Consider the following 24,828-nt stretch of genomic DNA (forward strand, 5'->3'; position numbering starts at 1 on the left):
CTTCCTTCCTTCCTTCCTTCCTTCCTTCCTTCCTTCCTTCCTTCCTTCAGGATCTTGAAGAGTAGAACTAAAACTGAATGTTGCAGATCAGGTAGACTTAGTCTTTTAACACGCTCTTGTTTTTTTCTGTTTCTTTTCTCTTTTCTCTGGACATTGCTTCCGTTTTCTGCATGAGCTGCAGTTAGTCAGTCTGTCTTGAAAAAAAAACAACAACTCTCAAATTAAAGAGATTTATTGAGAAAAGGATCTGCGTGAAGAACAGATATATCCTAAAGCAGCTGATGTACCTGCAATGTATTATATGAGACTTACAAAAAGTATTGAAAAGCCTTTATAATGAAAGTAAAGATGATGCGTTCAAACACTGTTACTGTTTCTGTTCAGGAGGCTTTTTTATGGCATGTTAAATGTCACTAATCTTACATATCAGGTAGGAAACATAATTACTGTGAGTCTGTGTTTGTGGTTTGTATTTGGGCTGTCACATCAACACTGCAGGTGTGCGGAGAGCTATACTGCAGACGAAAACAAGCAGCTTGTAATGACTTTATTATCTCGATCGGCATCAGATGAACCAGCATTTACATGAAATATAATCACACCACCTTACCTTCCAGACCTTTTATTTTCCAAAACGGGGATTCTGATTATGTCTTATCTGCCCTGATCTGTTACCTGATGCTGAAAGGCTTTATGATGACCACCGTGGATGATCCCCACCAGGTGTTTCTTTTTTTTTTAGGTCAGGAAAGCACCACCTGCAGATCGAAGTTTACTTTATGTCATTTTGGTAATTAAAGCTCTGTTAATTCAAATTGTCACAAAAAGATATTTTTGAGGGATTTTATTAAATTAAATTAAAGAAGATATAACATATTCTGTCACAGTTACAAATGCAGCTAATGAGAAACATCATTTTGTGTCGGTTTCTTTGTTTTAAGGCACCCAAGTGTAGTTTTGTCAATAGACAGCAGAGGGCGCCATTTCCCATCTCACCCTGAAGATATGTTATTTGACAAAGTTGCTGTGTGGAGCATCTAATAATGTCTGACTGTCACTGGGAGACTCTGTCTGTAAGCAACACTGATGTTTAATCTTATAAAGCATACAGGCTGTGTAGTCCAATCACTGCTATGATGGTCACTAAGGTTCTGGAGTCATTTTTGGAAAGTAGTCTATGAGTTGGAATGACAGATCCCTCTACCTATCACTCTTTTGATTATACTGCACAACCCTTTGTATACATTAAGAGCCACTTAAGCACATTAATTTAAAACATGCCAAAAAATAAAAAATGCAAAATAAAGCCTGTAACGTCCTAAGCCTTATAGGATACTTTCCCTGAAATTACAGGAGTCTTTCTAGAACTTCTAAAGACTTTAAAAGCTACTTTTCTGAACTTAAAAAGCTTTAAATGTCACTTTATTAAACTAAAAAATTACATTTATTACTAATATGTTTCTTTGTAAAAACTTAAAGGCTCCTTTAAGTTAAATCAAAAGTTGCGTTCCTTGAATTCACTGTAGAAAAATTATCCAAACAAAAATTTTCCATATCGTAAAGTTAATGTTTTACTTAACCTTTAGGTTACCATCTTGATCTCTGTTGCAGCCTACTTTACTTTCCAAGAAACAGTTTCAATTCTTAACCCTTTAAAGCCTGATCCAAGAATAAAACTAAACAGAAAATTAAATTTTTTTTGGTTTGAATTCCTTATTTGCCCTTTTATCAAAATATGTAAAAAGAAAAAACAGAAATACATTTTTGATATTAAAAATGTATTACTATGCGATAAGTCAAGATTATTTTTTGTGTAGTCTCCTACTGGCTGTTATCAGGTATATCTGATTGTGTACAATAGGATTTTGAGCAAAGTTTTTACCATTAAATTATGCAAAAGGTGTCAGACGCAAAACATTGCAGAAACTGTATGTATCAAATACGATACATTTGGCATTATAGGGTTAAGTTTAAATTTTTAGCTTACTTTTCAGGAACTTGAGGTTAACAGGGCCGATATTAGAGTTATTTTATGTAATCAGACCTTTCCGATCAAACAACCATCTCAAAACTTGCAGATTACATTCACTAAACCTATAGGCATGTAATATATAATAAAAAAAAATAAAATAAAAAAAACAGGCTGGTTATTGAAAAGTTTCAGGTTCCTTTTTTTAAATGTACTAATCACGTTCACAAATCTAGGGCTAATTGACTTAATTTAAAGATTGCAATCAATGAAATGATTGGTTCTTCAATGAAATTTACAGGTTGGTTTTTCTATACTGTTTTTCTTAAACAGGCCATACGGTAGTTCTGGACCTTAAAGGTTGATTTCCTAAACTAACCTGGAACTTGCCAGTTATCTTTGCAAATCTTAACAGTGGATTTTGATTAACGTTGATGACTAGTCTCTGGAAATAAACCTTCAAATTCTTTGAAAGTTCACTCTTTTTCTTTTTTGTTTATTACTGTAATATTTGGTATAGAACATAGACCGAATATTATTCATGACCTATTTGCAACTTCTGAGCCACATGGTAATGTCACCTTTAGGCAAATGCAAAGGAAAACCACTTTACTTTAAAAAAAAAAAAAGTAGTTTCCTGCTGAACACTTAATTGTTCTTTTTTTTAAACCTTCTTATTTAATTTACCATCTTTGCTTATTTGAGTATTCACTCCTAGTGAACACCCCTTATGAATCACAACGTCTGATTCAATCTTAACCTGAATTGGAAGACTTCAAAAGCTGTCATATGTTTTGTGGCATTTTAATCTTATAATCGGTGTTAAATATATGTTTGGAAAACCCACAGAGCTTTGATCCATCATAGATTAATTATTTCTTTTATTTTAAAAATACTTTTTTAGTCCCACAGGGAAAATAAATAATTTGTATACATTGAAATTACATTCTGGTCGTAGCAGCTAGAGTCAAGCTTTTATCTCAAACAACACTGATCCGGGCTTTCTTGACATTGTAACTTTGTTTAGGCACCGCAGGCTACATATTCCCCCATTGTTAAGGAATGTGTCTCATAGAGGGTGATAGCCAAGTTGTTTCTACTTGTCTGAGCAGGACAGAGAGGAACCCTGCAGGGCTCAATCTGCCTGTCTATGTCTTTCTGCAGGACGCTGATTCGTTGAGTTGAGTGATGGACCTGAGCAGTCTTTAAAAAGGCAACAGATGGCTTTTACTTATTCTTTTTCTCCAAATGTGTACAATTTATTATTAGACTTAGACAAACTTTATTGTCATTTTGTACACACAGGGTGTATACAAAATGAAATTTATTTCAGTACAGCCCTCATTTCTTGAATGAATGAATCAATTAATTGTATTATTCCTGATCTGCTCCAATTCTTGTAGAATTACTTGCAGATGACATTTTAATTTAGCATATTAGTTACAATAAATGGATTTCTGTTCAAAAGCAATATGAATAAAGGGCCAATCTTTTTATTAGCTTATATGACCAACTGAAGGTTTCTAGAAGAATCTCAGTTAACATTGAAAGCTTATATTGGCTGCCATGATCTCTAATATCTGAGACATGATTGCATCATCATCCGATAGAACCAAGGAGCCCAAAGTCACATTTGTACTTCAAGGCATTTGGATGGACTATCACGCGGTAGGAAGGTGGTTCTATGTGAAATATTGACAATTAGGACAATATTTCACATAGAACCACCGTGTTTGGAAGAAATAAATAAACAAGCAAAAAGTGAACTGAGTCTGTTGTCAGGGACGAGTCCCTACAGCCGGTTTGGGTCACCTGTAGATGAGTGCCCTCATTAGGGCCTATCATCACTTCATTGATGACTTCCTCAATGACAAGAAGATATTTAACTCTTAGGGAAAAGGTAGATAACTTTGAAAGGGGTGAGGATCCTATTTTTCTTCTAGAAGGTAATAAAATTATTTGGTTTCCACTCAGTCACTCTGTTAGTGTCAACAAATACATTTTCTATAAACACATTAAACACAAATAGTTTCCTCTTTCCTTATACTTAAATAACTTCATACGTTTCTGCCACGAAAAAAAGAAAGTTGGGTTTCCAACAGCATTACAGGGTTTTTCTGTGGATTGGTGAGAAACGGATGAACGGGTGTGAGCTTTTCTTCATCATTACATCAATTTATTGTGTGACTTTCCTTAGAAAAGTTTAACAGTTTATGGCCTAATGTCTAAACCGGCCAAATTAGGCTCTCAGGCAGAGTCATTCAGTCAGAACCTGCCCCTGCAGGCCTGATAAGTCTCTGTCTGTGGGAAACAAGAACCCTTTCCCTCCAAGTACGATAGCTGTGACCCTGCGACCTCCATTCTGTTAGACAATCCCCCACTCCTCATTCTCGGGCTGTCTCACACACTCTGACACGCATTCATTGCTTAGTGATCTGAGAGATGGAAGACGAGATGTCGTTTAAATTAGGGTCTTTCAACATGATGGGCAGAGCGCAGAGGGGTGGTGAAAAAAGCTTGATGTGTTTGAGGCGAAGTAGCTGCAGCTTATCATGGTGTTTCATGTACTGTTTTAATTTCATGACCAATCTTGGATGCTCTCATTTGTCTCAGTGGTCCTTTAGAATTCCACCAATTAATATTTCACATATGTATGTGCATAATATGCACAACTATGTTACTGTGTAAATCACTTCACTCTTATTTACCAGGCTTGGGGCATGAATACGGTACAAACCCAAAGTTAAACGTTTCTTATCTTCAACATCATCATATGTTTTGCCATAATTAGAGTCATTACTTCATCGCTATTTATCTTTCTCACAGCGACTGGAAAGAGAAATGTAGTTCAGTCCACCTGCAGGTGAGCGGAATCTTGCCGCACTATGGTCTGTACTAGGGGTGTGCAAAATAATCGTCATGATGATGCATCGTGATTCTAATTTTCGTGATCTACTGCATCAATTCTTGACTTCAAGTATCAATTATTAATTTAAAAAAATGAATAAATAAAATTGCATGAATGGTTGGCGAACATCAGCCAAAAATAAGTGTAATACAACTTCCAGTCCAGTAGATGTCGCTGCGGATGTGTTGACGCACGCTGCCTTGTGTCACAAGCATTTCCAGCTGCGGGATACTGCGCCGAGTCATTCAAAAACAAAACATGGAGGAGAAAATATTGCAATGCATCGCAATAATTCAAGTATCGTAATGCATTGTGATAGAATCGCATCTTGGCCTGTGAATCGTGATTCGAATCGAATCGTGACTTCTTTGGCAATACCCACACCTAGTCTGTACCACGCTGGTTCCCATGGGAAATAGCGTCTTCCTTCAAAACAATACAGCTTTCGTCCACTGGGGGAGCCAAAGTCAAACAAAACGAAACGTTCTTTCGTGCAGTTTTAAATATCAAAACTTATTGGCCAAAAGGATGAAATTTTATATTTCCATTTTCACCACCTAGAAAACGGCAATCCTGGTAGTGGGAATTCCCAGAGTGAATGGCCAGCTTAGGGAGCCTTCACACGGGATTCCTAGATCCATCTGATGCTTTTGCTGCTCCTGTGTTCAATGACAGAGACTTTTCGATGCATCCACCAGTATGCTGTATGGAGGACCAAGAGAGTCACTGAAAAAAAAAACTACAAAATGTTTGTTTTGCTTTACCTACTTCATTTAAATTTTCCGAGATCCTTCTGGTCCCAGAGTGTACTGAAAGCCAGTTTAACCAATCACAGTTGCTCCTAAAAAGGAACCAGCTCCCTCATTTGTCATTTTGTTATCAAATTGTGGCAGTCTAACCAATGAGAGGGTTTCTCTGCTTTCCAGTGTGCTCTGGGGCCTCATGAGCTTCTGAGCATCTGAGGCACGAAAATGGGCTTTACAAGCAGGAGTTGCTGGAGTTAGATTCTTGTACTTTTGCTGCTCGACATGCCACATCAAACAATCAGAGAAGCTAAATGGTAGCTGGCAGGGATACATATATATATATATATATATATATATATATATATATATATATATATATATATATATATATATATATATATATATACTGACTGCGCAGACAATGTTTTACACATATTAAAATGACTTCTTATCCACTCATTACAGCAAATATTAGAAAATTCGCTCTCTGCCATTGAACACAAGCATCAGATGCATCTTTACACACTCGCTTAACGAGCATCAAATCACGTTCGGTGTGAACGTCGCATAAGACACAATCTCATGAATTAACCCTTTAAAGCCCGATCCAAGAATAAAACAAAACAGAAAATTACTTTTTTTGGTTTGAATTCCTTATTTGCCCTTTTAACAAAATATGTAAAAAGAAAAAACAGAAATACATTTTTGATATTGATAATTTATTACTATGCGATAAGTCAAGATTATTTTTGTGTAGTCTTCTACTGGCTGTTATCAGGTATATCTGATTGTGTACAATAGGATTTTGAGCAAAGTTTTTACCATTAAATTATGCAAAAGGTATCAGATGCAAAACATTTCAGAAACCGTATGTATCAAATACGATACATTTGGCATTATAGGGTTAAGTTAGTTTGGTTAACCGTTTCATTTCCACCTTAAAGTTTGTTTTCAGAATTTTCCTTTTCATGACTTTTAAAGTTTCATACACAGAATTCTGAATTCAGAGTCTTACTCAGGGGTTGCTTTGAAAAATTTTAGAGATACCTACAATAAAATAAATAAAATAAAAAAGGAAAACAAAACTAGTTTAAATTAACTTTATATGTAGAAATATTTCTCAATAGAGTGTTAAACAAAAATTTAAGATTTCAAACTTCATGTATGGTAAACTGCTTCTTGCCCATTACAAAACAGCCCATTACAAAACAATTGGATTTAATTAAACACACCACTGCTGGGACTCCAGCTAATAGACGTCAAGTCCCAAAGAAGCTATTGGGTATTGCTTTTTTAAATTTCTGATGGATTTCGCGATTTATTTCATATAAATGCTGGGTTTTGGTGTGCAACATACAAATAAAATATCTTTTTTGTTTTGTTTGTTATTCAAAATTGTTTTGCTGTTACTGGATCAAAATATTGATGTTACAAAAATCTGAATCAGAGACAGTAAAGAGGGAACCTCCCTGTGTGAAGCGTAGAGGTAACAGAAAAGCCATTGATGTACTCAGGTTTGGACTCATTTTTAGGAAAAGTGTGGCCAGTAGCTGTGTCTAACACTGAGATGGAGACAGGACCAAATGTTTCATTTACTGTATGTGACCTATACTATACTATTTTAGTTACATTTCTTAGATCTTACAGAAATGGAGGGTTATTGTCAGCAAATGAAGAAAGAGCATAAAAAGGATACAAATTCTTATAGTTTAGGTTTCTACAGGAGAGAATAGCTCCCCAATATGGGGCCAAGGGTCTTGCTCAGGGACCCCAGTGGCAGTCTTTGGGGAAGGAAACATGTACTTGCATCCTTCTTCATATTGTGAGCACTAAACCAATAGGCCATCAGTTTGCAAACTAGACCTAAGGAGACATCATCAAAAAAATAGGTTTGTAACGGCAGTACATGGATCCCCATTGTCACACTTGTATGACTGAGTCTTTTCTAATGAAAGTTTAACATCCATCTTTTTCTTGTTCCAACTGCTCTGGCCCAGAAAGCTCTAGTTCTAGGTAGTCCCCTTCATTTATTCAGTCTCTTCTTCAGCCATAAATACACAGTGCAAACTTTGAACCCCTCATGCTGTAATTAACAGTCCGACAGCACTCTTTGAGACAGGAAGTCTTCCAGCCTTTTCTTCTTCATGTCTCATAGAAACTATAAGCAGAAGTAGAGATGAAAGAAAAGTTGAAAACAGTCACACATTTCTGACAAACTCTTTAAGTGTCTTCCATGTTTGATGTCTGGAGATTGTACGTGCTAAAAGATCCAGTCTGATGCTGTACAAACATCTTAGAATGTAATTCTTGTTTTGCTTAGTTTGTTTTTCTTTTTTCCTCTTTTTTTCATGAACTGCAATTATTACAGCCAAGCTACCTGTCTTCTAAATATCTTGGTTACATTGACAAAAGGTGTGTTTTGCCACCCATTTGTGGTTTTCTCTCATTTCCTTCCTTTCAAAGAATATGAAAATCTAAGCCCTTTTCCCGTCTCCGCCGCATTTACAGGCGGGTTTACTGCCGTCCTTGGAATAATGCGTTCCACGTGATTTATTCTGTCTTGGCAGCATCCCATTGTTTGATTTTGTGCAAAAAGAAGTGAGAGAACAATATAAATCATTCTGACAGCACTCGGCATGTTAGATAAAGGGAGTAACATGTTAATGTTTACAAAGAAAACCTGTCGGTAATAATCAATCACTCCGACTAAGTCACCTCTGTCTGTCTGTTCTTTGTGAACCCCTCCCATCTTTGATTCTGTTAGTTTTTATTTGCATATTGTCTCCAGTTCTTTATACTAACTGACACCAACAGGCTTTGAATGTAATATACCCAGTAGGTAAACCTCAAGCAAAACTTTGAGGGAGTTCCCATGCCAAGAAGACAATCTGGGGTGTTCTGTCAGTGGAAAAAGCTAAAATATAAACTATATCTAGCTGCTTGTATCTGTTTGTGATCCACATCTTTTGATTATTGGGTGGTGATGGTGGATGGGGGTTGGGGGGTTAAAGCTTTAGCTTTTCAGGGGCAATACCACTTAAAAATGGGAGATATGTTTTGTTGACAAACTAGAAAGAGTGCTGCATTCTGGGTTGTTATAAAATTGGTTTATATGGTTTATATGTGATGCATACCTCCTTACCATGTACAACTTGGTTAAAATTGTTGAAGCTTATGGTTTAAAGATGCAAGCAGAACCACACATTAAAGCTTGGCAACAAAGTCCAGTGGATTGTTTTTTTCTTAAGATCTTATCTAGGAATACCACACACAGGAACAGTGACAAAGCAAAGTTCTTCCAGACAACAACAAGTCTGTTTTTGGTCCAGAATCCAGGCATAGGTCTTGGTTTGGTTATACAAAGACCAGGTAGGCAGAGTCTCCATGATCATCTGCCAAAGTAACAGACTGGTCTTCTCTGGAATCCTAAAACCCCTTCTCAGTGATATCTCCAGATTTCTATGGGCGAGAGGCGGGGTACACCGTTGACAGGTCGCCAGTCCATTGCAGGTGATCCATACCATGCAATCTGAAAATAATGCCATTCGTAAAACTCAATCTTAATGAGACAATTTTGAAAAAACTAAAAATTGAAAATATACAATTTTAAAAAGTAAAACTCAAATAAAAGAAAACAGAAAAGCAACCCTTAAAACCATTTTTTTATTTTGAAATGTTAATTTTTGATTTCTTTTTTTATGTCCATTAAAAAAACATTTTCTTTGTTTTCAATAATAATGAAACAAAATTCTATCGACGGTAATCAAACTGTCCCCTTTTGACAGCTTCAGAATGAGTGATTAGCTGCTTTAGAGTGTTGCATCCTTCTCTCCCAGAGGGCTGACCGTTTGGTTTTAGAAAAGAGATCATTTTCCAAAAAGGCTCACGTGCAAATATCTTCTATTTCAGATTTTAAGTCTTAAAGTATCCCTTTAAGGACTTTCACTGTTCCACTTTTACTTGGTTTAAATTGCTAAATATATAGTCTGACCCATTTAAAACAATTCCCCATTTCCCCTCTTACTTTATTTAAGCAACAAAAGTAAAATCCTTGCAGACTCATACAAGGCTTGACTCGGCCCATATCCTACTCCAGGCAATGAAAGTAACTTAGAGTTGTCACACTGACGTAAAAACATCTCTGCATAAGCATCTAAAAGTTTCAACAGCTTTTAAGAGACAACCTTTGACTCCTTTTCTTTCAACGGCTGAACCCAAGGTGTGGCGTAAACCTTCATTTCTTTTAAAGCCCACTACTCCAAGGAAAGACAGACTTGTTTTTGCTTTTATCACCAAGCTTCCTTTAGGAGCTGTGGAGGGTCTCTGTCAACCAAACCCAGAGGCTGTATAACATGCCAGTCTGGGCAAGAAGCTGAAGCATGGATTACCAGGTTACCAAAACAGACTTTAGAACAAAGCAAAGAAATCCATGTGACAGGATGGAGGAACTGCTCTTTTTGTATGCAGTGCTTTTAATCAGTTATCTTCATTATGCTTGACCAGAAATCATGGTAACCTTTAAATATCTTAATAGTTCTCCAAAGGTCCTTATTGTGTGTTTTATGTTTCATTTTTTTTTATTATTTGAAGAGATTACATGTTTAAAAAACTTATCTTTCAAGAATATGGTTTAAATTCATGTATTAAATTACTTTGAAATATCCTATAAGGCAAGTTCTAAGGGATCAGGATTATGAGAACCAGACTGAGAGCCATAGAAATTGTCCTCACAGTCTACATTGTAATAACTTTTGTTGAAAATCTGAATCAGCATAAGCGTATATCTATAGTTTTCTAATTAACATAATTTAACAAAGACAGTCGGTCAGGGGGAACATATTGCCCATCTCTGTAGCACACTGAAAGCATCAGTATTGTAAACTGAAAAGGCGGGCTGCTGTAATTCTGAGATATCACTCAGCAGGAGAGATTGCTTTTCAACGCTGCCACAAAAGGAGGAGGAGTTAGCAACATAAATAATGCCAGGGCGGCCAATAGGGAGCACACCTCCTCCTCCTGCTCCAACTCTCCCCTCTTCATTCTTCTGAATGGGCGCCGTCCTCCTCACTTCTGCTGTCTGTGGGTCTGCGGGAGTGTTTGTGGTGACAGAGTAGAGAGAAGGAGTGTGTGCAGATTGTATGGACATGTCATAATACGCTCTTGGAAGACTGATCAATCTGGTGGACGTGGTTTGGACACTGTGACCAAAATGAGGATCTGGTTTAAAGTTTTGTGTCTTCTCACCCTGTGGGTGGTCTACTCTGATGCTTGGTTCTGGGACTGGAGTAAGACTGGTACGACATTGGCCCCAAGGTCGGAAATGGAGGGTTCTGGCAGTGTTACAGGTAGTGGAGAGCCGCTATCTGAGAGTAGCACCACAGTTGGAGTAGAGATCATTGATGAAGGACGTGTGCTTGAAAAGGTTGGGCAGAGCTGGGATGTGCCTACTGAAGGTCCTCAACTGACAACTGTAATTCCTTCAAAACATCCGCAGAATGGACATGGAGCAGAAAAGGTCACTGCAGGAATGCCGTCTCACAGAAATAAACCTGGTAATAACACAACTTCATTGAAGGGTGTGGGTTCTGGTGAATTTGCACATTTAAATTTAAGTCGTAGAACCAATGCTGAATCTGATCAGGACTCTAAAATAGATCTTTTATCCAACTTCAAATCTGCTTTACCTAGAGGAAATGAAAATGATTTGGGATCTAAACTTAAAACGGAGCAGGTAATACTAAATAATAAGGGATTCGCTCCTAATGAAAGCAGTTTGAAATCTCAAAAACTGCCATTTCACAGTGAAGGTTTAACGGTATATGAGGGCAGTCATCAAATAAATCCAAACTCAAAGCTTTTAAACCAGAGTCATATTTCTCATATTGAACAACCTCGAAACAAACATAGCAGAAGTGATTTAAGTGGGAAGAGTTTTTCCAGTGAAAACCAAGATTTCCTAACTCACAAATCGCATGGAACTGTTTTACAGACAGTGGCTAAAGAATTAAAAACCACTCAGATACCAACTGGTGCTACTAAAGTCCCTTTACCTCAGGTTCAACATACAAGTCAACATTCACTCCCTAATCAGACTTTTTCTTCATCAGAAACAACTCAAACCCCACAACCATTGGTATTCAGCAACAAATCAGACAGTGATGTAGCCAGCACGGCTCTTCAGCAGGGAATGTCCAATCAAAGATTGGTTATAACTCAAACTCCACTAGTTATAGATGCTATTCAACCATCAATAAGGGCACAACAGCTTAACCAGGCAGTTTTATTCAACCAGAGACCTGAAAACCACACAGAAGTAGCTAATTCAGTGCTGGCCCTTGAGTCCTCCCAATGCTTGAAGCTAGATTCTGCTCTGCCTTTCTGCTTCTCCATGCTGGGGGAAAGGTTTGCCCTACCCAACTACTTCAACCACAGCAGTGTGGAGGAAGTGCGGGCACTCTTGGATGAGTGGGCATGGCTCCTGAGCTCACGTTGTCACCGCGATGTGGAGTGGTTTTTCTGCCTTCTCTTGGTACCAAAGTGTGGCCCTGGAGGCGGGCCACCCATGTTGCCTTGCCAAAGTTTCTGTGAAGTGTTACGGGACACTTGCTGGACGCTCCTGGATGAGGGTCACCTCCCTGTGGAGTGCCACAATCTTCCAGATGAGGAGGATGAATGCTTATCAGTTTGTAACCAGAAAGGTAACTGTTGGCTCAAAATGAAACTTATATTTCGGTTCATTTTGAACCAGTTTATAAATCCCCTTCTAACCAGTAACTTATCCTCACCCAGCTACACTGAGACTCATCAGCTGACCACAATATATTAACCAACGTTTGGGCCCCTAATTACCTTCACCTATTTAATATATTGACTAATTGACCTTCAGGTTGTTCTTGTTGTATTCTAACAAGCTTGGACCCTAACATTACATTTTTTTCTGCATATATGTTTCTCTTTTTAATTTTAATTTTATAGTTATGTACCATTAATGCATGTATGACATTTGGTATTAGTTTCTATATAATGAAACATTATATTTCCATCATATATTTCTATATAAAGAAACACCCATCATTGAAGGGTGTTTTTGGCTTATAGCTGCATTATGGTTTTTGAATAAGACAACAGTATCAGTGAAGAGTCATTTAATACAGGCAACAGCAAAGACTATCCCTTTTTTCCACAGTTGAAGATGCTAGAAAAACTTTCGATGGCTGTTGCTCTATTTAAAATGCAGAAGTAAAAAGAACACCTCAAATGGAAAATGAGGTTTCTACAACATTTATTTAAAGAGTGACTGACTGTTTTTTTCTGTTTGGGAGCTATAATTGCACCCTTGTCTGTCACTGAAAGAGATAATAGCTATGTTTTCATGGACATACTAAGTAATCGGAATAAACACCCCATGTCAACATGATATATTTCCGCTTTGAGTGGCTAGACGCTATGTCAGAATATGGCAACTGAAATGTTTACATGACACAGTTTTAGTGCAATCTGCTATTTTATTCTGATTGCTTGTGTCTGAATAAACTGTACACTGAAATATTTCTTTTGGATTCGAATGTGAATAGATTTCAATCTGAGCATTACAATTTGAACATTAAGCATAGCTGCTGATACAGGATCAGAACCTTTAACATTACCGGTTATGCCAATTTGATATTTAGCTTGTTAGGTTGAGTTTGATTTGAGTAGATGGTATGAATAATAGAGCCCAGTACCGAAGGTCCCAAAGAGAGTTTGGAGCAATCATATTCTAATCCATGCTATGCAACCACTATCTTTAGAGTTTATATATTGAAGTCAAGTAAGAGTGTATGTGCTTTAATCATTTTTACCTGACTACATACAGAGTGAATTCCAGAAATATTTTTTTTGTTAAATAGGCATTAACTGAGATATGTACATTGCAAGTCTCCATTTTTGTTGTACAACGTTTTGAATCAGTGTTTAGCTGTAAGCAACGCTGTTAATATTGATCAGTTGACATGTTTTCTAAAGATATCATCCCTTATATTTTGAATTATTAAAGTTTAGCCAATGATCTGGAAGGATCTCTGCCTCTTACTGTTCGACATTTTTCCCCCACCTTTCCAGTTTTGCTTCTCCTTTGATAAAAATTAGAAAATAGTTTTTTTTTTTTTGACTGAATAAAGATTTAGCTCATCTAACATGGCTAGATCAGATAGAAATTTTATTTAATTTGATTTATACTTCGAAATTAGGTCGTCTAAATCAAAAAATGTCTGCGTCATACCTGCGACTGCGACACCTTGCTGCGGGAGTATAAGCAGCCCTTTATTGTGACTAGTTCTTGTAGTCGTTTTGGTTTTGTACTTTTCAGTTGCAGTTTTGTTGATGATTTTGCTTTAATCACCTCAGCCAAGGATGAAACATTTTAAGCAGTATTGTTTAGTAAGACCAGGGAAAAATCTATTGATAGAATTTTTTATATATATCCCAATTTAGAGCACATTAAACTATTGTGGCTATCCAGATTGCAACCCAATTCTTTCAAGGATTTCTTACAAGGGGGAGTAATACATAAGACATTTACTATAAAATTAACCAACATTTTTCTTCTCATAATTAGTCCTCTGCATCAAAATGTATTTCCCAAGTTTTTCCCCCTTCAAACGTAGAGGTATGGATCAGGGTCCAAACCTCTTTCAGTGCAGTGTGTAGCTGTGTTTATGTCCTGGGTCCTGAGCCAATCATATGACAGTTTCCGTGGTTGCAAAAACAGGGTGCAACATTTAGTGTTTTATATTGACAGAAAGAGGAGCAGCCTGCAAACAAGCCAGAAAGAGAAGTGAACCAGTAACAGTTTCAACAAAACCTAAGAACCCTCAGAATACTTTAAAAATATTTTAATAAAACTTTCTGTAGCTGAATCGTCTTTCCTCATCATCTTGACTTGAACTGCGATACACACTTGTCTCTTTGAAATTGGCAACCTGCACAACACTCTCCAAAGGGGATTTCGATTCGAAATGCTACTTATTGCTCCTTTATAATTGTAAGATTACATGAGCTGCTTGGCTGATGTCTATGTCCTCCAGTGGTTTTGATAAATTATCTTCTCTGAATTGCAATGTTAATAATTACTATTGCAGAATTTGTTGTTTTAAACCTTAGTTCTTAATTTTACTTCAGATCACCAAACTAAACATTTTTTTTTTTTTTACATTCAAAGGATAAAATATTAGGGAGCAACTTTGTTCAGGTCAACTGCTGTAATTTTTAATGAGTTGAAGATGGTTGGCAAGACTCGAATAAAAACATTAAAAAATTCCAGATATAAATGTTATTTATATCACTTAATATTAAGAGGACAAGTATACAGATATTCCCTTGTGACTAAACAAAGTGTGGAAAAATTGACTCAATTATTTAATCTATTAGTGATTCATGTGAGAAGGTTCAAGTTTTTATAGTTTTGTATGAAACAGTTTAATGTGGGAAAGTTGGTTGCTGCTCTGCCTTTAGTTTGCCTGTCTGCCCTCATTCATGCCCAGAGAGTCAGTTCATATCACCGGGAGCTGAAGTCTGTCTCTTAACAGCACCTTTATCTTTTCCACACTGTGCTTCACTGATAGACATGAGTGGACATCATGTTTCTTGCTCCATTGCCAAGAGAAATTTCAGATCCAACACATCTTTGAATAGTGCTTTAGAGTTAGAGAAGAATTTGGTAGGCGTAAAATTGACATTTTGGCTGTTGATACACTAGCAGCCATCAGTCAGGACAAAGTGCTGTGTACTTTAGAGGATAAAGTTGTAGGGAATCCAGTTTACACTACTTTTGGAATATTCTGGTAAAACCGCTTTTGCAGCTGATTAGATTGTTGTGACAGAAATTGATAACGAATTATGTGGGGTTCTTTAAGCAGCGTTGAATGGTCATATAAAAAAAATTGATGCAGAAAGCTCTCATGGTAGAAAAAACTAGCCTCGTGAGACCATCCTGATCTCGCGAGCTTTCAAGGTTTTACTCGCAGATCAGTCTGGCTACTCTCCGTTAAAGAAAATTTGAAGCCTTTCACCAAACGAACGTTCAATCAGCGTTGGCTTTGAGGCGGGTTGAGGTGTGACGCAACGAGAAGAGCGACAGTTCAGTCTAAAGAACATGGCGGCTTCAGCTGATGAAACTAGCGTTAGCGTGGCTATCGAGCAAGTTTTATCGGAATTACAGAGTATTTCTTCACTGAAAGAAGAGCAAAACACTGTTTTTTTCTCAGAGGAAAAGATGTTTTTGCTCTTCTCCCGACTGGTTTCGGCAAGAGTTTGATCTATCAATTGGCTCCTCTTTGTCGTCGCTCTGTTAGCACGTCATATGCTTTGTTGATCTGATTGGTTTATTTGGCCCGTCTATCACCAACATAGGCCAATCAGCTAACCAGTATTTTCGCCCCTTCCCAAAATTACTTCAACGGAAGGTTTCCAGCACAATCCATCTGGCAGAGTCAGGTTAAGAAAAAAACACATTCTCTTTCAATTTCAAGGGTTTATTAAGCAGATTAGGCTTATTGAGTCTTAAATAGATTTTAAAATAATCTAAACCTTGAAGGTAAATAAAAGAACAGATTATATAGCCTGTCAATAAATTAGATTAAGCTTGTAGGACATTCTTAAGCTGGAATAACTCCCTGAGGAGGTTACCTACCTGATGTCATTTGTCTCTCATATCACTGTAGACAAATGTTGTTTCTCTCATCCTTTCAACACTACATTAATGTTTGCATCAAATGTTTATCAAAAATATAATTCTGCATAGTTTTCTTAAGGCGGACTGAGCTCCAGACCATTGATCTAAACATTTCTGCATTATACCTGATGGACCAGTGAAAATTCAGTAAAAAGAGAAAACACAGTTGACGTGACACTTCCCAAATTGCCATGTGCGGGTTTGTAAAGGATCATGATGAATAGCTGGTGTGTTTGTGGCAGCGAAACAGCGATAAATGCAGGGTTAGAGACATAGAAGATATTTACCAGTTAAGCCCATCTGTACATCTCTGATTTGCTCTATAAGAGAAGTTACAGTAGTACTCATGGATCTGGCCAATAAGCTCATCCCTAAAAATACACCAATAGTTTGCTTACGTTGATTTAAGGCCAAGAATAGGCAGTTATAACAAAGCATTTAACCAAACTGCACCACTTGCAACATCTGGGCCATCTGATGTCAGATACCGAAGAACTTGTTCTTGCTAGGCTACTTTGAATGCCCCCATTTTGAATGAGGCTTACCTTTAACTCACCCAAGGAGCTCTGTCAGATGTTTTATTACATTATGTGATTCTTTGAAGCATCTTACTTCTGTTCATTCAAAAAAATATGATATTAAGTTGTTTTATTTGGCTTTGATGTGGACAAAATCAAAAGATTATGTGTAAAAATAAACTCTGCTAATATTTATCTCAAACCCAAAAGAAAACATCATTCTTATGATGATTAATCTCATGACTTCTTCATGATGTTTACCCACTGAGAAGCCTGCTGACCTTCCTTCTTCATCCTGATTATAACTTGCCTCAGACATGTTTCAATACCTGCTACTCTCCTGGCTGGATCACCTCAAACATTAAGTTCTGGTGCAGTGGCTTCACCTAACATCCATTTAATTAAGCATATTTTTTATTTTTTAGATGGGAAATGTTAAATGAGTGTAGACTTATCCCTGTAAATTCCATCAGATTTGATCTATTCACTGTTGGGGGTCATGATTGTTAGGGCTTAACAGCTCCTTTAATTACCTTTTTCCATGGTTACCGACTAGCCTCTCAAAAGATGAGCAGTCATTCATATCAGGGTCTAAAGGTCAACTGCAATTTATCCCAGGGAATTTGAGACTATATCCTGTGGAGAAGACCATCAGCCTCAGCCATAATTGATATATTCAGGCCTGCCCGTAGCCATGTTGGTTCTGCTGTCTTTGTTTTGTCTCTTTTTTTTTACTGAGCTGACTAATTAGTTGCATAATGATTTTCAGAGGTGGTTTGATGCTTGATGCTAGTTCATTTATTGGCAGGGACTTATTCTGACTCTGGTGTAGCTTCCAGTTATAGCTGCGTGGTCATCCAGTAATTTTTCTGCTACACATCGATTCCCCCTCAGTTCCAAAGGTAGAAAATAAGGCCGAGTTGTTGAAGTTCTAGGATACTTTGAATTGGCTTTTAGCCCTTTGTTCACAGGGTTCATTCAAGGACTGCTGGGGAAATCTAAATTGTTGCCATGTGCAGGAGTTATTGTATTCTTGTTTTTACTGGACTTTTGTAAACTTTAGATTAGTCTTGTAAGCTGCAAAGTGATATTTTATTGAAGCCTAAGGCAGAGAAACAAGCGTAATTTGTTTGATTTAAATCAAATTACTAGACCCCTGTTGAAGGGGAGTTTTAAAGAGGCTGTTTCTTATGATACTGCCACTTGTGGCATAAACTGCAAAATGCTTCTGCTAGTTCTTATAGCTCGCTCTGAAAGGTCTAAAAGATTTTTCCATCTAAAATATTACACTTCAATTGTTTGTTTGGTCGGACCCATTTAACATGCTTGATGACTCATCCACCGAAGTTAATGAAGGAAGCTACAGCCTTGCTGAACTAAGGTGTCAATCTGCTCATTAGACGATCATAAAAGGTCAAATAAAAAGACAATTTTAAAGATATCTTTCAATAGAAACTTTAATGATATCTCTTTAAATAAACTGAGATGATATGTTTTGTCTTTGTTTTTTAGAATGCGGAAATTTAAAGAAAATCTAATTGTGTTTTTGTACCAATAATGAACTAAGGATTTTTTTTTTACTCCAAACAATTTGAACTTTTAGTTATAAAGTTTGTGTTTGTACATACTGTAAAACAAATGATTAAATAATTCTTACAAAACAGATACAGTATCAAAGATGACAAACTGTTCTTTGAAAAAATATTTTTTTAGTAGGTCTAGCATATTTATTCAGAAAATATGCTATACAGCCATGTAGGTTCAGTACAGATGTGCACCAAACAAATAGAGTCTTGTTTTATACCTGAACAGATGCAGAACGTTTAAGTGCAGAACAAAGTGCAAGATGCAAAGTTCCACTTTGAAATAGAACATAGAAGAGTTCACACTATTTCCTAACTCTTCTATTTGGGCCCATTAGAGTCATTCAGCTACAGCAGTCAGCCTGAAAATCCATTAACAGCAGTAAATTATCCAACGTTGCATTACGCATTAACCAAATTACTCACCTGAAACAACATCACACTAAATGAAAACATGAGTGTTTGGGAGGGAAAATCTGCTTAAAGTTAAAATTCAACAGCCTGGAGCATTTAATCCGTCCAAAAAGCTGCAAAGCCTATTCACCTCTTCCAGGGAGGCAGGGTTGGTGGCTCCGTTCTGTCTCACAACTACCTGTTTAGCAATTCTGCCGTAGACTACCTCTGCATCCTGCTAGAGGAGATTAAACGCTTTACTTTATCAACATGAGCAGCATTATGTTTTCAGTCTGCAGGTGCCACAACTAGAAGAGAAAAATGTTTCTTTCATAACAATGTTTTGAATGCTGAAAGAAGAGATCTGAGAGCTGTGAGGCAGTTTATAACCTGTTCCCGCTCCCATCTAAAGACGAGGATCTTTAGTTCTGGCAAGGCACTATCGCAAGGCTTGATGCAACAAAGCACTGTGCCAAATACCACTGTATGTGCATTAAAATGGGTCATTTTCTTGTAATTACAGTTGTACTACTTGTCAGGTAGTGTTCTGCCTTGTTTCTAGAAGATTGGGCAAATTTACTTCTAGGTAAAAGGCAGATGTTTGTGTGAAATGGCATCAAATGCTTATTGTACAGCCATCCGTGAGACGTTTTATCAATCAACACCCTTAAATATATATGTATAGCATAAACTTTGATGATTATTTTTTTCTAGTTACTGTGATTAGAGGAATCCCTTTCTGTGTGGCGGAAACTCAAAGTTTTTAACTGGAAACTCAAACTTTTTAATCATTTGTTGATTTATGATATTTATTTTTTCCCCAAGTCATTTTCTTCTTTTACTGATACTGACAGCAGTTTTTTTTTTTTCATATATTGTGGATTAAGATCTGTACTCTATATAAGCTACTGGAACTAGAATTTCCCTCAAGGAGTAATCCTAAGGGATAAATAACGTTGAGTCTAAGTCTAAGAAGTTAAACGCTATCTGTTGTAGAAAATAAAAACGTCAACAATTTATGAGGTACATCTTATTAGTCTTGTGCTTGAGCTCAGAACTTTGCCATAAAACTTTATTAGGTGGTTTCAACAAGGTGGTGGAGACGTTCCACTTTGGTCTTTACCAAAGGGATGACGTTTCCTGCAGATCTGTTTTATTTATATACACAGACAGAAACTATTGTTCCATGACATCTTAAAGCTTCTACTGGATTGAGATTTTGTGATTTGTGACCAGGTGTGCTCAAGTCCAGTCCTCAAGAGCTACTATCCTGCAAACCTTTTGATGGACCCCATTTTTAACACATCTGAATCAAAAGAGTGGCTCATTACCATGCCTCTTCTGGGCTAAAGGATGGGATTGAGCCTTTTGATTCAGGTGTGTTAGAGAAGAGATGCATCTAAAAGTTACTGGGTGGTAGCTCTTGAGGACTGGACTTGAGCACCCCTGTTCTAAACAGAGAATGATCAGCAATAATACACAAACTAAACAAGACTCAGTTGTTGCTTAGGGATCTGATGTTCGCCAAAAGAAATGCCTGCTGATGTATAGTTTCCAATTTACTGTCTTCTTGGTGAAACCTAGACTCTCAGTCGTCAGACTTAGCAGCTTCTTTGAAATAAATCTCATCTGCTCGTTCTAATGTCAAGTGGTTTTAGATTATATCTTATTAATTAAACTAAAATCTGGTTTCCAAACTGAGGTTGCATTTCCTAAAGATGTGCAAATTGTCTCACAATGTATAGAAAGCTTCATCAACGGGGTATCAGAAGCTGCAGCACCCAGTCCTGGAATGCCGGGAAAAGACAAAGAGCTGCTTTCCTGGTTGGTAGGCGGCCAGCTTGACAAGACAAACTGTCACCATAAACCCAGCAGCTCCTTTCATCAGCAGCTCTTTTATTTTTGGTGCTCAGATGACCTTGAAACAGTCATTGTTAAAAAAAAAGGCCATTATGGAGACCTGAATTCAGATTGCACTTAAAATGCTAATGATGAAAGCTTTGTGTTGCTAGTATTTTTGATCTCTGAGAGGTGCCGGTCAGCACTTTTGCAGCATGCTCATTGAAACAGATTCAGCGACAAATTCTTGGAGACGGCGAAACGGGTCGAACTTTCTGACCTCCATCAGATTTCACATTTAAAATTACAATACAAAACTAATTACAGCCTTAGACCGGCATCTGGCAAATCACATAAATTACAGTTTTGTAGTTCATATAAACACTTTGTGTTTTTGCCAACCTGTACGTGAAAGGAGAGCACATCTGTTCTATGCGAGTGATACTTTCCATAATGACAGGTTTAGAAAGTTTCCTACAAGATATGCAAGCACATATGATCTTCTGACAGAAGCATTAAAGTTAATTACAGATTTGAAAGGTAGAAAAAGGAGTCTAAAGCTGAATTCCTGTTACAATCAGACAGTACTCTAAATTTCTTAAGACTTTGCGGCAAAATTAGTAAATATGCAAAATTCTTGATGTCCTTTGCTGTTTCACTCGCTAAATTTCTGAGCCAAAAGGAGCAAAAATTTAAAATTCAGCATTTTAGAGCAAAACTACAATCTGTTTTGCTTTTTTTCCAACCCTTCTTCAGTTTTGAATGAACTCATAGGAAGCTATGTAGGTTTAAACATGTGGACACAAGCCTCCCTCATTGGGACCCTGGAAGTCTTCTATTCTGGGTTTATCTGAGTAAACATCTGCTCTGCTGAGTGCAAATGACTGTTTATTGTTAACTGCCATTCATGCAGCAGCCAAAGCGTACCTGAGAGCTCCTCAATCTGGGCCTCATTCAAACTATTCAAGTGGATTGTTTTACAAGGTGTTTGTCAGGATGCTTTACTGATAATTTGAGGTAAACCACTGTATCAACAAGAGAAGTCACCTGCCAGTTTTTTATTTTTTATTTTTGTTGTTAATTATAAAGGTCTTAAAATGTACAGTTCCTTTTATTCTACCCAAATATAAAAAGACATCAGACGAAAAATCTGTGTAATGTATAAATGGGAAGAATAGTGTAATTCCTTAATATTCTTTTGAAACCAATATGTTAAAAGCCAATATATAACATAATGTTTCTCATATTATTCTGTTGACTTAAAACTATTTTTTAACCAATTGGGTCATAAGATACGATGATTTGAGTCAGTTGAAGGCTGATTTGTACAAAATACGACTGTGCTAACGAAGCCAAACCTGAGATTTTATAACTGAAAGTTTTCAATAGTTATTTTTGACTACAAAAATTATTATCAAAGAAATACAGAATATATATATTTAAATGTGCAGGAATGTAACCACATATTCACTATTGGTGGTGTGTCCAGAGGGCTGGAAGAGTCTATTAGTTCAGATCACTGTACTGTTTGTCACAAGTCGTCAGGATTCTGCATAATCTAAACTCGAACAGCTCAGCTAACTTAAATTTTATACCGCAACACCATTTGTCCGTCTGACTGTTGCTTCCGTTGAAAGTTTCAAAACTCGGAAAAATATATTTTTATTTGATCTGACATATCATAATACAAAAGTTGTTTATTTTGAAATTAAGCTAACTAATTTAGCTACTTTATTTCCTCACGTAACATACCTATATTGAATTAGATGACAGAAATAAGCTGTAAATATGGTTTACTGTAAAAACAACAGTAATGCATCAAAATATATATTTTTTTAATGGTTTACGCAAGGCAGTTGTAGCATAGACTGTACCTTCACATTGTTAGTGTGCCCTGTTAAAAAGAAATGTGAAAAAGCTTTAGAACGTTATGATTTTAATATAGCAGCATTATCTTTCACAGAATTTTTTTTTTATGTACACTAAACTTGTTAATGAGCATATCAGCCCTTCGACTGACATCTGGGCTCCCTCACCCAAGGTTCTCACTGCAAAAACATTCTGAAAATGAGTAAAAAATGTCTTAAAATAAGTGTATTTAATCTTAATTTGAGTAGGAAAATAAGATGATCTACCAATGGAATGAGCTTTTTACCCTTAAAATAAGATAATTAATTATTATACACTTGAAATAAGAGGCTACAGTTGTTTTTTTCTTATTTTAAATGCAAATGTTCTTGTTCTATTGTCAAAGTGTCTCAATAACTTGCTCAATTCAAGCAAAAATGCACTTATTTAAAAACAAAAAGAAATTTACACTGGAAAAATGATCTAGAAATAAGTAAACATTTCTTAAATTAAGTGTATTTACCGTTAGTGTGAGTAGGTAAATGAGGTAGTTTGCCAATTGAGTTAGTATTTTTTCTCTTAAAATAAGATATTTAGATAAAATGCACTTCAAATAAGAAAATGTAATTGTGTTTTCTTATTTTAAGTGTAAATAGTCTTGTTCCATTGGCAAAATGTTTATTTTACCTCCTCATTAAAGAAAAAATGCATTTATTTTAAGAAAAACTGACTTATGTAGAATTTGTTTTTTCCAGTGTACTTAGATCTACATTTCTTGCAGTGACAACTTTTTAGGACAAACACTGGTTACACTGTCAGTAAGCATTTTCAAACCCATTTACTGCGTTATCTGCACATATATGGAAAAAAAAGCAATGTAAACCATCCACACTGCACCCTGAACAAATGGTGCAACCCGACAGAGAGCAACATCCCAAAAGATGTGTCCTTGATCCATCACAACTAAATGAACCTTCAATATTCAGGTTGTCCAGAGTCCCGGAAATCTCTGACTTATTTAGATGTGCTGATGAGGGGACATATCTAAATGTTTCGGGACACTGGCCCACCACAGACTGATTTTCCATCCTTGCCCTTCATGTTAGTTTGCTTAAACTTGACAAAATAAAAGAGAACATATGGATACATTAAATTCACTTGGTGTCAATCTTAACGAGTCCGAAAATTAGTGCAAGATATTATGTTCTTGCAAAACTGTCTCACGTCCACTTTTAATGCATTATTTCAAAAAAGTTTTAAACCTACTTGAACTTAAATGAATAAGGCTAACAGAACACGTGGAGCAGGATGATAAAATAGGTAGAAAAATCACCAGAACTTTCTGTTAAAGAACTGTAGCAATTTTTCTGTGTGATGTTATCCTGCTGAAATAAAAAAATAGGTTTTATTTTAACCCTTTAAAGCCAATTTATTTATTTGATGCGATTGGCTATGATCGTTTTTGAGACCTCTGCATCATCAGTGAGATTTCTTTATCCTGGAAAACCCTGACTTAAACAAAAAGACACATGTAGTGAACAGAAAACATATAAAAGAACATACAGAAATGCCTAATGCATCAAAATTGATGCAAATAAATGATCTTATTTTACATATACAAAATATTTTTTTTTTTATGTCAAAGATTTTTCTGTGGATTGTTTCATGGTCCACATGGTAATGGGTTAAAGTTTCTTACCCTTTTTTAAATTTAGGATTTAATAAATGCAGATTCACTGTATTTAGATGGTAGCAGTACAATCTTCTCACTCAGAAACCAAAAACATGGAACAGAGAACATCTGCGTTATGGGAAGGGTTTTATTGCTGTCCTGTTCCAGCCTGACTGGCCTCTCTGTCAGGTCAAACTCCAATGAAAGCGTCTTTATTCCTCTGACAGATCGCAGCTGATGTTTATGGTTTCATAGCAGAAAGGACAATCTGGGGTTCAGCTGAGCTTTATATTTCTTACAGATCTGAACAAAGTCAGTGCCTGAGCTGTTGATCTCCCGCTATGACAGTCGTTGGAGGCTTTGAACCTAGCGACGTAGGCACTTATTTTTCACCAGGCAGTAAATCAAAACACTTCTTCAAAGCTCCCAGAATATGTCATATACCATCCAAAGGCAGTCATTTCTGTAATCTTCTTTTCAAGCCTTTAAGTCCTTATTTTTGAAGAAAGAGCTGTCTACTTTAGGGATGAAAGCTTTCATAAAAAGTATATGTCAAGCACATTTACAAGCACATTTACATGCAGTTACTTTTCTAAAACCCATTCAGCTAATCAACACTTAATCATAGAGAAAAAAGAAAA

General features: G+C 36.5%; 1 protein-coding gene across 1 annotated transcript in view; it reads left to right on the top strand.

Moving 5' to 3' along the window:
- The first annotated feature begins 10,673 nt into the window (after nucleotides 1-10,673).
- Nucleotides 10,674-24,828, top strand: part of LOC107092712 (collagen alpha-1(XVIII) chain-like) — a 59,224-nt gene continuing 45,069 nt past the window's right edge. The window contains exon 1 of the mRNA XM_015387321.1: nucleotides 10,674-11,175. Within this exon, the coding sequence (XP_015242807.1) occupies nucleotides 10,833-11,175 (343 nt within the window). The 5' untranslated portion in view covers nucleotides 10,674-10,832. The remainder of the gene's footprint in view (nucleotides 11,176-24,828) is intronic.

Source organism: Cyprinodon variegatus, unplaced genomic scaffold, assembly GCF_000732505.1.
Source record: "Cyprinodon variegatus isolate N-32 unplaced genomic scaffold, C_variegatus-1.0 Scaffold391, whole genome shotgun sequence".
In the NCBI taxonomy this organism is placed as follows: domain Eukaryota; kingdom Metazoa; phylum Chordata; class Actinopteri; order Cyprinodontiformes; family Cyprinodontidae; genus Cyprinodon; species Cyprinodon variegatus.